General features: G+C 37.9%; 1 protein-coding gene across 1 annotated transcript in view; it reads left to right on the top strand.

Moving 5' to 3' along the window:
- The window catches only part of MELK (maternal embryonic leucine zipper kinase), an 88,583-nt gene extending 82,600 nt beyond the window's left edge, over positions 1-5,983 (top strand). The window contains exons 17-18 of the mRNA XM_028108745.2: positions 3,251-3,354; positions 5,502-5,983. Of these exons, the coding sequence (XP_027964546.1) occupies positions 3,251-3,354; positions 5,502-5,679 (282 nt within the window). The 3' untranslated portion in view covers positions 5,680-5,983. The remainder of the gene's footprint in view (positions 1-3,250; positions 3,355-5,501) is intronic.
- Positions 5,984-14,613: the final 8,630 nt, after the last annotated feature.

Raw genomic sequence — 14,613 nt, forward strand, 5'->3', positions numbered from 1 at the left:
AGTTGGAGAATTTAATGCCAGCAAAGGATGGTTTGATAATTTTAGAAAGAGGCTTGGTTTAAAAAAAGTCAAGATCACAGGAGAAGCAACTTCTGTCGACCAAGAGGCAGTAGATACTGGTTCCCAGATGCCATTAAGAAGTCATTGAGGAAAAAGGATATCTTCCTGAACAGGTTTTTAATGCAGACAAAAATACCCTATTCTGGGGAGAAAAAAATGCCACGAAAGATATTTACTAGTAAGGAAGAAAAACGAGCACCAGAATTTAAGGCAGGGAGGGATAGGCTAGCTCTATTGTTTCGTGCAATGCAGTCAGGATTATGATCAGGACTGCCCTTTTTTATATAGCTGCTAACTCCCAAGTCTTGAAGGGAAAAGATGCCCACCAGATTGCCTGTACAAGAAGGTCTGGACGAGAACCCTTTTTCTGGATTGATTCCATCAGTGCTTTGTCCCTGAAGTCAAGAAGTACCTTGCCAGGAAAGGAGTACCTTTTTTTTTTTTTTTTAAAGATTTTATTTATTTATTTGACACAGAGAGAGAGATAGAGAGAGAGAGAGAGCACAAGCAGGGTGAGCAGCAGGCAGAGGGAGAGGGAGAAGCAGGCTCTCCGCTGAGCAGGGAGCCCAATACAGGACTCAATCCCAGGACCCTGGGATCATGACCTGAGCCGAAGGCATCCACTTAACCAACTGAGCCACCCAGGCGCCCGGAAAGGAGTACCTTTTAAAGTTCTTTTGATATTGGACAATGCTGCTGAGTCACCCGGAACCCCATGAGTTCAACACCGAAGGTGTCCAAGTGGTCTGCTTGTCCCCAAACACAATGTCTCTAATTCAGCCTCAGGAAAAGGGGATCATAAGGACCTTTAAGGTTCATTACACCCAGTACTCTCTGGAAAGGATTGTCAGTGTTATGGAAGAGAACGTCATGAAAGTCTGGAAGGATTTCATCATTGAAGATGCCATTGTTTTAACAGAAAAAATCATGAAAGCCATGAAGCCTGAAACAATAAATTTCTGCTGGAGAAAACGGTCCACATATTGTGCATGACTTCACAGGATTTACGACAGGGCCAAGCAAGGAAATCATGAAAGAGTTTGTGGATATGGCAAAAAAAGATATGTGTGGGGAGGATTTCAAGATATGGGCCTTGGAGAAATTCAAGAGCTGATAGACACTACACCAGAAGAATGAGCAGAAGATGAGTTGATGGAGGTAAGTGCTTCTGAACCAGTGGCAGATAATGAGGAAGAAGATGTAGAAGCAGCAGCGCCAGAAAACACACTGACATTAGGCAATCTGGCCGAAGGGTTTCCATTATTCAAGACTACTTTGGATTTCTTCTATGACATGGACCCTTTTATGATATGAACACTGAAACTAAAGCAAATAGTAGAAGGAGGATTGGCACCGTACAGAAACATTTTTAGAGAAATGAAAAAGCATAAAGTCAGACAGAAATTACGATGTATTTCTAAAAGTTCCACCAAGTGTGTCTGCCCCTCCTGCCTCCCCTTCTACCTCTTCCACCTCTGCCACCCCTGAGACAGCAAGACCAACCCTTCCTCCTCCCCCTCCTCCTCCTTCTCAGCCTACTCAACATGAAGATGAGGATGAAGGCCTTTATGATGATCCATTTTCACTTAATGAACAGTAAACAACATCATGCCGTACAGTTAATAAACTTACATATTGTGTGTGTGTGTGTCTTTGTGTGAACATCTAATAGCTATAGAAGGATCATGAGACATTTTTTGTCACCATTATTATCTAAGTATTCATCATGTAGAACATCGTGTGCAGGACTCAGAGGTGGATTGTCTGTCTTTACTTAGACATAAGGTGAGTGATACTTAATATAAAATTAATAATGTATTTGTTTTCTTACTGTTGTATAACTTTGCTTTCAAAGAATGTTACTGTTCAGTATGCTTCTCTTGAGATTGGAGAAACTGCTTATCAGCCTATCATCACCAGCAGGTAGTTTAAAAAAATATCTAACAAGTTTCTAATACTGTATTATGAATATGACTGTATTACTGTATCCTATAAAATTTGTAAAACCATTTATTCATTAGTGTATAGGCTAAGCTACTGTGAAGCAATCATTTTGATTATACTAGGCTACCATGAAGCAATCCTGTTGCTGCTTCTTTGTTATCAAGGCATGAATCACTATACCTGTAAATAAATACAACTTTGTTTTTCACATCTTTCATTTTTGATATCTAGTGTTAGTAATACATATAATATCTATAGTGTTTTGTGTCATATAAGACTGTTGATGTAGGTACTAACAGATGATAGAAGATTCATCTTGTAAACATACAATGTAAACTTACAATATTGATAAATGTAGTACAGTACTGTAAATATATTTTCTCTTCCTTATTTTCTTAATAACATTTTCTTTTCTCTAGCTTACTTTATTGTAAGGGTATAATATATAATGCATATAGGGGTTCCTGGGTGGCTCAGTTGGTTAAGTGTCCAACTCTTGATTTCGGCTCAGGTCATGAACCTCAGGGGTCGTGAGATTTAGTCCCGCATCAGGCTGAGCAGGAGCCTGCCTGGGATTCTCTCCTCTCTCTCCCTCTACCCCTTCTCTCCCCCAAGCCCATGCTCACACACTCTTACCTCTTTCTAAAAAACAAAACCAAACAAAACAACAAAAGAATACGTATAACATACAGAATATGTGTTAATTGACTGTTATGATATCTGTAAGGCTTTCGGTCAGCAGTAGGCTATTAAGTTTTGGGGGAGTCCAAAGTTATATGTGGAGTTTTGACATTGTAGAGGGTCAGTGCCCCTAACCCTTGTGTTGTTCAAGGGTCAATTATATATACAAACCACATTTCCTAGGCCATTTGTTTCATTTCCCACAGTTTACATTTTAGGACTATTACTATCTCTAGCATAGCGTGGGAAGGGAGAAACGAGCAAAGCTCATACAGATATAATAATTAATATTTATGTATTTCTTTAAAAAGATTGGTAGGAGAGGAGGATGGAAGGTTAAAAAGGTTGATATGGATGGAGTTACTAGTGAATATTATTTCTCCAAGCTCTTCAGTGCCATCTTACTTCAGCTTACCAAGAGTTGTTGGAAATTGTTTCTGTATTTTTCTGGAAATGTTTCCCTTTGAACTGGTACTATAATGAGTTTGGGATCTCTCAATTAGGTAGAATGGTCTTTGTGTTGATGTAAAGATTTACTTCTTACCCCTTCTTTTTCTTTTTTAAGCTTCACTATAATGTGACTACAACCAGATTAGTGAATCCAGATCAACTCTTGAATGAAATAATGTCTATTCTTCCAAAGAAGCACGTTGACTTTGTACAAAAGGGGTAAGAAGCACGCTTAGAAGCTGTTGCATTTATTGCTTGATGTCTTTTGAACTTTGAGAAGACATGTATTGATTCTTCACTTCTCTTTTTAAAAAATATTTCTCCCACCTCATTTTCATCAAAAAAGCTTTTATGCTAGTGTCATTGTTCATAATTTAGTCTCGTTGGTGTTATATGAGCTAGCGCCATATTGTCACCACTTCCAAAGTTAAACTTTTCAAAATAGGAAAAATCCGAACTTCTTCCAGTTTTCTTTTCAATCCTCTATTTTCCTCTGATGTTTTCAATAATATTTATAAACTGCAATCTAAATTTATGGGATACCTCAAACCAATTAGGGATTTATGTAGAACCCTTTCCTTTATGACTTGCTATTGGACAGGACTGGGTTTTCAGTGAAAAAATATCAAACTTTTTCACCTGAACTCTCTCCCACTGTTGAGTGAGCTGCCAGCAAAGCCTCCGTGGCTGTGATCTCATGGTCTGAATGGCAAGACCTCTTCTCGTTACCTAAGATGTTCATATTTCTAAGCATTTCCAGTTATGTCTCTTTAAAATTTCATTATTAAGGCAGATAAAAAGAGCCACTAATAGATATAACAAAATATTTAACTAGAATATTCAATGTAGAGTAAGATTTTAAGAAACAATCTTTTGCAAAAGTAATTTTATTTTTCATTATCTGTGAATGTTGGCAAGCATTCCTTACCTGAACCCTGGCTTTCTTCTTTTGGTGTCATCAGAACACATATAACTCATTCTGGCTCATTCTTCACATGCTTGGGCTTTAGCAATGCTTCCAGAACCTCTAGCCAAATCTATATCAGAAAGCTTTCAATAATCTTTCCCTCAGCGTATAATCTCTCTTTCCGATCACCAACTAGCTGCTAACCAATAATTTATTCCTCTAACTTCCTGATCAGCTGCAAAGTCTCTGCCTTGATCCTTTTTTTTTCCTTTTTAACTTTTCTGTTTGTTTTTAACTACTTTGTGAAAAAGCAGAGCAATAAAAGCTAAGTTTCTTGGTGGTGTGATGTTACTAATCTCGGGTATATTCCTTTATGATCTTTTTCCAAGCCAGAAGAATTGGTTTTTCTCTTCCATAGACTGAATTGCTCTATGCTTCATCTTCCCATCTGGAACCTTAACTATAGGGTACTCCTTTTAGTACTCCTATTTCTGATAATGATTGCTCATTTTTAAGAGATCAAGACCCCAAACACAGATCTAAATTAATAAGAAAAAGGATGATGTGTTGTGAAACCTCATAACAGATACAAGTAATTTGTCCACACTTCTGTGGAACACTGCCTAATCATAAATATTTAGGGAACTAAAATTTAAAATTGATCTTATTGTTTATTATTTATTGGAGATTAGTAAGACAAACTAAAATATGCAAACTAATTAAAAATTGATTTACATGAATTCAATTTATCTAACTTTGCAGGTACGTACCTATTTCTTAAGATGTGTTTAAGGCTTCATTTGGACTGGGCCCTTCCATCATCAGAGTTGTTATGTTGCAGTTCTAGTTATATTTACCACGTGTTTCAACCATGGGAATATACCATCTCCATGGGCTTTCTGTTATAATTCTGCCATAAAGTATGACCATCATAACCTCTTAGTACTATTAGAAAAATCTCAAAAACATATGCCCTTCTGACAGGTTGGTAGCTTCAGCTTTATTTATATGAAAGACAGAATTTTCTGATGAGGTGCACACAAAAATATACCTTAATCTTCCCTGCACTTTCCTTTGTTGTGAACATTGTGGAAATGGCCTAATGTTCAAAGATTACACTGTTGAAAGAGATGCACAAAGAAGGCCAGAAGATTTCCTGAGCATGGATGGCATGGGTAGCTATTAAACGAAGGGCTTTTCTTTGGACAAGGGAAAATGATAAAGCCTTTCATCTTTATTCTTTCTTGAGATCCTAGTTCAGCTTCTGGGAAAACACCAGTCATGCTCCATGACTAAGGTATAGCTAAGTCATTTGGAAACTGTAAGCAGTAATAGATTGCTTAATGTGAAATAATGGTTCATTCTCTCCACTGGCCTCCTGGAGGCTTAGAAATCTCTTATATTATACAGAATATTCATGATGCTCCTACTAACTGGTATCTTATCTTGTTTTTCATAGCTATACACTGAAGTGTCAAACACAGTCAGATTTTGGTAAAGTCACAATGCAGTTTGAACTAGAAGTATGCCAGCTTCAAAAGCCCGATGTGGTGGGTATCAGGAGGCAGCGGCTAAAGGGTGATGCCTGGGTTTACAAGAGATTAGTGGAAGACATCCTGTCTAGCTGCAAGGTATAATTGTTGGATGGTTTCCCCCCTCGCTGGATGAATATGGGTGTGACACAGCCTATGTGGAGACTGGTGTGACTGGTTTGATTTTTAAAGTTCTTTGGAACTACAGACTTGTTTCTGAAGAGCTGTCTTAAAGACCAATATCTTTTTGTTTTTAAACAAAAGATGTTTTGCAGATGAATCTAAGGTGTGCCCAATCTGTCATTATCTATTACTGTCTTCTTCAATCATGTGGTTTTGTATATTAATAACTGTTGACTTTCCTAGATTCACTTCCATATGTGAAAGTAAGCTCTTAACTATGTCTCCTTTTAAATGTGTAATTTCTTTCTGAAATAAAATCATTTGTGAATATAGCAGGCTTCTCCTCTTCTTTGTATTTGATTTTGATCCAAATAAAACCTCAAATGGCTTCCTGACTATTAAGTAGAGACTATTTGGAGATGTTTTATCTGTTATCAAATATGCCTTGGGCAGAAAAACAGATAAGAATTCATTTGCATAATTTTTTCCTCCGTCTCTGATTTAAGTAGGATTTATTGAGATCGTTAACTAAGTCACAGCTGTGGTTACCAGAGTTAAACAACACATTTAATATGTTGAATAAAAGACTATTGACTTCAGTAAGTGTGTTCGGTCAACAAGGATAAGTATCTGAACTATGAACCCCCATGAAATGTTACTTTATGGTAATTTTCCTTAAGTCTCAATGTTGGCCCCAAATTTGTATTTTTATTTCATTTTATTGGTCTCTAAAGGCTAGCCTTCAAGTTTTATTTGTATGGATTTTACCAATTAAACTAGTTGGAGAAAAATAGCACTACTTCTAGTCAGTAGTGAGGGAGTATTTTGTCACTCATTTATTCAGTAAACATTTACTAAGTGCTTACAAACATTAGGTTCAGGGGCTGAAGATGATACTGTCTAGTAAACTCAGGGAGCTCAGAATCTATTAGGGGCAGATGCAGAAACTTGTATTTATAGCGTAGAGGGGATGACCAACTTTGGAGGAGTAAGGGATAATTTCTTGGAGGGAACAGTATTTGTTCTTAAAGGATTTATGGGTATTCATCAGAAAGAGAAGAGGGAATATGATATTCTTGGCAGCAAGAAGAGTATGTGCTAAGGCGTGGAATTATGAAATGGCATGCCTTGTTTAGGGTGGAGGCAGAAGGTGGTGCAAGGGGGAAATAGCTGGAGTTGAGGGCTGAACATTTAGCTGGAAATAAGTGACAGAAGAACTTGAAGGAACTCAAATCCTCCACTAAACTGTTTTGGCAAAGGGAAGCTCTCAAAGGGTTTTAAATTTTTTTAGAACAGCTTAGTGAAATATAATTCACATACTATAAAATTCACCTCTTTAATGTGTATAATTCAGTGGGTTTTATTCACATTTGTGCAGCTCTCACCACAATCTAATTTTAGAACATTTTCATCACCTCAAAGAGAAACCCTGCATCCATTAGTGGTACTCCCTATTTGCCCACCTCACAGTTCCTGGTTCCCACTAATCTACTTCCTGTCTCTGGATCTGAGTATTCTGGACATTTCATGTAGAGGGACTCATACAATTTTGTGGCCTGTTGGGTCTGGCTTCTTTCACTTAACATAATGTTTTCAAGATTCATTATGTTGTAACATGTGTCAGCACTTCATTCCATTGTTACAGCTGAATAATATTCCATTGTATGGATATACCACATTTTATTTATCCATTTATCAGTTGATAGACATTTAGGTTGTTTACCCTTCTTGGTTATTTTGAATAACGTTGCTATTAACATTTCCATACAAATTTTTGTGTGGACATGTTTTCAGTTCTCTTATGTGTATCTTGGAGTGGAATTGCTGAGTCATTTAACATTTTGAGGAACTGACAAACTGCTTACCATTTTATGATCCCACCAGTGATTTATGAGGGTTCTAATATTTCTACATTCTCTATAACATTTGTTATTGTCTGTCTTTTTTATTTTAGCTCTATGAAGTAGTATCTCATTATGGTTTTGATTTGCTTTTCCCTAATGACTAATGATGTTGAGCATCTTTTCATGTGCTTATTGGTCATACATCTTTTTGGAGAAATATCTATTCAGACCCTTTGCCCATATTGAATCTGGTTGTTTGTCTTTTTATTGTTGAGTTGCAAGAATTCTATAGTCCTAGCTGTAAGTCCCTTACCAAATATATGATTTGCAAATATTTTCTCTCATTCTGTAGGTAGTCTTTTTACTTTCTTGATGGTGTCTTTTGAAAAACAAAAGCTTTAGATTTTCTAAAGTCCAATCCAGCTATTTTTATAAAACATAAGAGAAGAATCACTCTTGTATTCCTGTGTCAGATGGCACAGTCTGGAACAAAAACTTTCAACCATGAACCACAGTAAGAAGTCCGTTTTACTTTGGGATGCATCACACATAAATATAAAACACTGCTTAGCCTTACTATAAATGTGATACTATTTTCTATTTTCTTTTGTAAACATCTAGTCTGACAATTGCAGTCTTTACATTGGAGTTTTTAGTATACTTTAAAAATTAAAAAAATTTAAATCTCTTTTTTGGGGATTAATTCAGCCTAGAAATGTTATTATTGACTCTACTACCCATCAGACTGGATCAAGTAAAAAATAGGTACCCTGACTGCTATTTAAACTAAATCTTGCTTTTCTTTTTTCTTTCTTTCCTTTTTTTTTTTTTTAAGATTTTATTTATTTATTTGACAGATACAGCGAGAGAGGGAACACAAGCAGGGGGAGTGGGAGAGGGAGAAGCAGGCTTCCCACTGAGCAGGGAACCTGACGTGGGGCTCAATCCCAGGACTCTGGGATCAAGACCTGAGCTAAAGGTAGATGCTTAACGACTGAGCCACCCAGGTGCCCCTAAATCTTGCTTTCCTTTAAGGACAAATAAATGTTAATGGTTGCTATAGCATCTAAAATCTATCACTAGCTCTAATTTTATAGAGCCATTTGGAAAATTAAAGGGGTATAGTAGGGAGTTGTAAATGAGGCTGGGGTAGTTCCTAAGAGGCAAATATGGTTTAGATTGTTGACACTAAATCTGCATAGTTTTAAGTTGGCTTCCCTTTCCATTGTGCAGCCACACGTGGACTTCTTTGGAGGGTGTGTGTGAATTTTATGTCCAGAGGATGGCAGTGTGAAGAAGTGATGAAGGAACTTGTGAAGAATGGTTGAAGGAATTGAAAGTTTGGAACCTGGAGAACTCTTAAGGCGTTAAGCCTCAAATACCTGAAGGTCTATCATGAGGGGAAAATAGGAGACTTGTTTTGGTAATAGTAGCAGGCAAAGAAAGTCCAGTGAGAAGTTGGAAGTAGAGGTCATATCTTATTCATCTTTGTGTTCCTAGCATTTTAGTAGTGCCTAGAATACAGCAGGGACTCAGTGTATACTTATAAAGTTGAACCATATTGAAGTTAAGCTCACAATAAAGAGCTTTCAGAAAAACTCCAAGCTACCTGACAAGAGAGGGTGCCTAGGAATATAGTAGCTTCCCTGTCACTGGAGGTGTTCAGACATGTTGGACAGCCATTCATAAGAAAGGTCACAGAAGGGATTTAAGTACTGAACTGAAACCAATAGTCCTAAAGCTCCTATCTGTCCAGTAACAGTGTGGAAGATAATCAGTTGTTTGGATATTGGGAGTAGAGTGACCACAGAAGCTTTAGCAGCAGCATTTTAGGTAATTTTGAATATTTTGCAAATTGGGGATGATAGAATGGTGAGTGAGTTGAAGGAGCAATAAAAGGTTGTGTTTCTTGGCTGTGATAGGGAGAAATAAAGCAATGATCATAGTAACTACCTAGGATTGAACACCCACCATGTGCCAGACACTGCACTGGATGATTTATATCAGGCATCAGCAAACTATGGCCTGTGGACCACCCTGTAGCCCTGTAGCCTTTTTTGGTAGTTTTATTGGAACACAGCTGTGCTCATGTTATCTATGACTGCTTTTGTGTTAGAGTGGCAGAGTTGAGTAAATTTGACAGAGACTGTATGACCTGCAAAGCATAAAGTATTTACTATTATAAAGTATTTACTACTGTAAAGTATTTACAGAAAAAGTTTGCTGACCCCATATTTAAATAAATGTTTTCAAATCATATACATATTAACTCAGTCTTTGTACTAACTCTGCAAGGTTGGTGGTATCCCTTTTTACAGAGGAGAAAGCTGAGTATCAGAGAGGCAAAGTAATAACTCTCTCAAGGTTATAAGTCTTGTAAGTGTATTGGCTTTGAATCAGGCATGACAGGCTCCAAAGTGCATGTTCTTTCCTGTACTAGAAATAGGTGTAGTACCTCTCTCCTGAATTGTGCCATATAGAAAAGCATGATTACATATTATACTCATCAAAAGATTGCTTTTTTAAAGCAGCAATCTTACACAAACTGGTTAAGATGTAGGAAAACTTCACTAATCCAGACCTTATTACAGTTGAATTTATTGTGTGATTCCTAATGAAAATAAGAAATTCAAAGTGTCTTCCTCTGCATAAGAAGAATATAGTCTACCAAGGAAATAGGAATTGAAAGACTATCAGCTTCTTGGTTCCACAGTGATTTTGTACATTTTAAAGAGCTTATTTTTATGTCTATGATTATTAGGTAATATAGGCCTATAGAATTATATATTAAAAAGCCTTTCTGTAGGCTCTGGGTTAGGGTCCATTTCCTTGCTTTTTCTAATTTCTGGAGGCTGCCCACATTTCTCAGCTCATGGCCCTCTTCCTCCCATCTTCACACAAAGGCAAGTTGAGTCCTTTTCACATCATATTACTCTTTCCACAGTCACATTTCCCTCTGACTCTGAACTCTTCTCCCTCCCTCTTCCACTTTTAAAGACTGTAATGATTACATTGGGCCCACTCACGTCATGCAGCAACCTAACCCTGTCTTAGAGTTAGCTGTTGGGCAACTTTAATTCCATCTGTAAGTTTAATTCTCCTTTGACATGTAACATACCGTATTCATAGGTTCCAGGAATTAGGATGTGATGTCTGTGGTGTAGGGGCATTCTGCCTATCACAATGGTCAACTGATTTTTGACAGATACCAGGACAATTCAGTGTGGGAAAGAATAGTCTTTTCAACAAATGGTGTTCAGGGGCACCTGGCCAGCTCAGTCGGTAGAGCATGTGACTCTTGATCTTAGAGTTGTGAGTTTGAGCCCCATGTTGGGTGTGGAGATTGCTTAAAAATAAAATCTTAAAAAAAAAAAACAAACAACAAATGATGTTCAGATAATTGGATATCCACAAGCAAAAAATGGAAGTTGGACCCCTCCCTCATACCATATAAAAAATTAACTTAAAATGGATCAGAACCTAAATATAAAAGCTAAAATGATAAAATTCATTTAAAAAAAGTGTGGGAGTAAATGCAGTCTTGGATTAGGTAATGGTTACTTAGACATGACATGAAAAGCACAAGCAACAAGTGGAAAAATAGATATACTGGACTTCACCAAAGTTAAAAACTTCTGTGCTTCAGAGGATACCATCACGAAAAAATGAAAAGACAACCTACAGAATGGGAGAAGATATTTGCTAAATATATCTGATAAATGACTTGTAACCAAAATATAAAAAGAGTTCTTAAAACTCAACCAGAAGAAAACAACACAATTTAAAAAATTGGCAAAAGATCTGAACATATTCTTCACCAAAGAAGATACACCGATGGCAAATAAATGTATGACAAGATGCTCAACATCATTTGTCATTAAAGAATTTGAAATTAAAACAAGATACCACTACATACCTATTAGAATGGCTAAAATCCAAGAAACTGACAATACCAAATGCTGACAAGGATGTGGAACAACAGGAACTCTCATTCATTGCTGGTAGAAATGCAAAATAGCACATCCACTTTGGATGACAGTTTGATAATTTCTTACAAAGCTAAACATAATCTCACCATATAATTCAGTAATTGTGTTCCTAGGTCTTTGCCCAGTGGATTTGAAAACTTAGGTCCACACAAAAACTTTTGTGTGAATGTTTATTCATAATTGCCAAAGATTGGAAGCAACAAAAATATTCTTCAATATGTGAATGGTTAAACTGTGGTACATCCATACAGTTGAATATTTTTCAACAATAAAAAGAAATGAGCTATCAAGCCTTGAGAAGACCTAGAGGAACATTAACTGCATATTACTAAGTGAAAGAAGCCAGTCTGAAGAGACTACTCACTGTACAGTTATAATTAATATGGCATTCTGGAAGGGGCAAAACTAAAGAGACATTGAAAAAATCAGTGGTTGCCAGTGGGATGGGAAGGAGTGTTGAATAAATGGCCCTTGGGAATTTTTAGGGTGGTAAAACTATTCTCTATGATACAGTAATGGTGGGTACATAATATTATGCATTTGTGAAAGCCTATAGAACTTGATAGCACAAAGCATAAACTCTAGTTGTCTGAATCCGTTCAGGCTGCGATAGCAAAGTACCACAGACTGGGTGGCTTAAATAGCACTTATTTCTCACAGTTCTGGAGGCTGAGAACTCCCCAAGATCAAGGGACTGGCAGATGCCTGCCTCCTGGTTCAGGCAGCTGTCTTCCCACTGTGATTTAACATGGTGGAAGAAGTGAGGGAGCTCTCTGGTCTCTCTTGTAAGGGCATGAATCCCATTCATGAAGGCTCCAACCCTCCACCTGATCACCTCCCAAAGCCCCACCTCCAAGTACCATCACATTGGAGATTAGGTTTCAGCATATGAATTGGGGATGGGGGGCAGACACAAACATTCATTCTGCAGTATTATTGTACGTGAATTAAATCATTTAAGAAGTTGGGATATCTCAGGGCGCCTGGGTGGCTCAGTTGGTTAAGCGACTGCCTTTGGCTCAGGTCATGATCCTGGAGTCCCAGGATCGAGTCCCACATCGGGTTCCCCGCTCAGCGGGGAGTCTGCTTCTCCCTCTGACCCTCTTCCCTCTTGTGCTCTCTATCTCTCATTCTCTCTCTTTCTCAAATAAATAAATAAAATCTTTAAAAAAAAAAAAAGAAGTTGGGATATCTCAGAGAGGAATGTATACTGTGACAAGAGAATCTAGCTATTAAAAAATGTATGAAATAACCTCACTGAAGGGGGAGAGGGGAAAGTTGCTGACCTGAGTAACTTTGGAAATAAAGAGAGTGCGTAAGACTCAAGACAAAAGGAACCACACATAAGCATTGTACTCTAGGTAATACAATTGTTTCCCTTGAGAGGACAAGTTAACAATTCTGGAGCTTGTATACTGGAATTGAAGTAAATGGATGGTAGATGGTAGAAGCTAGATCTCTAACTGTTGGAGTGGGAATTTACAGATAAGCAGGGGAAGGAGTCTAGAATGATCCATATCCATGTGGTGATGGATTAGGGAAGGAGACATCAGTAAGAACTCATTTACTTTTTTCTTTTAAGAGAGGGAGAGTGGGGGAGGGGCAGAGGGAGAAATAATCTGAAGCCGACTCCACGCCCAGCGAGGAACCCAACACCGGGCTCAGTCTCACAGCCCTGAGATTATAACCTGAGCTGAAATCAAGAATTAGACCCTTTAACAGACAGAGCCACCCAGGTTTCCCAGAACTCATTTACCTTAATATAGATACAGATGGTTACATATAGAGATGTTTATAGATATGTATATATATACAACTTAGCACATATATTTCTTTTTTTTTTTTTGTCAGCTGAGAAGGTCTGAAAGATACCCTGGTAGCAATAAGCGGACCCAGTGCCCAGATCTTGTTTCTAATACCATTACCATTCTCCAGTAAAAGGAACCAGGACTCCTTGGAGAAATAGCTGGTTCTATCTAGGACTGGGACAGGAAATATGCAAGATGAGTCTGGAGCATAGTGCCAGGAAGTAAGGAAGTGCTAACAACAGGCACACTCACATTGATGGGAATATGTCATCAAGTGGAGAGAACTTGGAGTTGTTGGCAGATTTTTTTAAAATCTAAGTTGTTTGAAATAGTAGTTACCGTAAAAGCTTCGTTATGTCTGAGCAGAGAGTGTTTGGGCGCTTGCTTGGCCTTTGAAAGCTTCAGGTTCTCAGCTGTTAAACAGAAAAAACAGTGCCCTCTTCAGGGGGAAGTTGTAAGAATTGTCAGAATATGTGTGCACTCATGATACTGGGTCTGTCCAAAGTCAGCCCAGAAGATGAGCTTCATAGTATCCTTCTAACTGGGCTCTTATGTCGAGTGGTCTTGTCAAGACACAAATCTGGTATGTATGCCCAGTCCTTCCACTACTAAACCTAATGCCCCCAAATGATTAGCCAGTTGACACAAGGCTATTTGTTGAATATGTGTTCATTCTTGACTTACTTTTAACTTCATTTAGTTCAGTTACTCAGTCAACATTTGTTGAATTAGAACTTCATGTTGGTGCTAGGTGAGATATGGGAAAGAATACATGTATTTTCCTGCCATCAGGGTGCTTAGGGTCTCAATGAGAAATCTGTTGGGCAGCAATAAGATGCATTGAAGTTCACACGTGGAGTTTGGGGAGTCACTTTTCCACATGATCCTCTAAGCCAGCTTTCCAAGAGGCAACTGTTTCTCATAGCATATGAGAAAAAGGGTCTAGGGTATGACCTCTTATTCCTACATTAATGCACTGTGAAGACTTCTCTAAGTCCAGCTGTAGCTTTTTGTACCACTATCAGAAAGACTGTGCACTTGAGTAGGAAGAGTGCTGGATTCTGGGACTCAGGCCTTTGGACTCCCGAGCTGATTCTGTTTATGACCTTGAGTAAGTTACTGGCCATCTCTGGGTTTGTTTCTATAAACATGACACACACATGCAAACATATACAAACCTCTTTTAGGGTCTCTCCTAGCTGATACCACAAATGACGTCGAGGTTTGATGTGTAGTTAGGAGTGATGGTTTCAAGTTTTGGCTAAGGTAATTAGC

This window comes from Eumetopias jubatus, unplaced genomic scaffold, assembly GCF_037043125.1.
Source record: "Eumetopias jubatus isolate StellerSeaLion01/CBP00866 unplaced genomic scaffold, mEumJub1_p1.0 scaffold_15, whole genome shotgun sequence".
In the NCBI taxonomy this organism is placed as follows: Eukaryota; Metazoa; Chordata; class Mammalia; order Carnivora; family Otariidae; genus Eumetopias; species Eumetopias jubatus.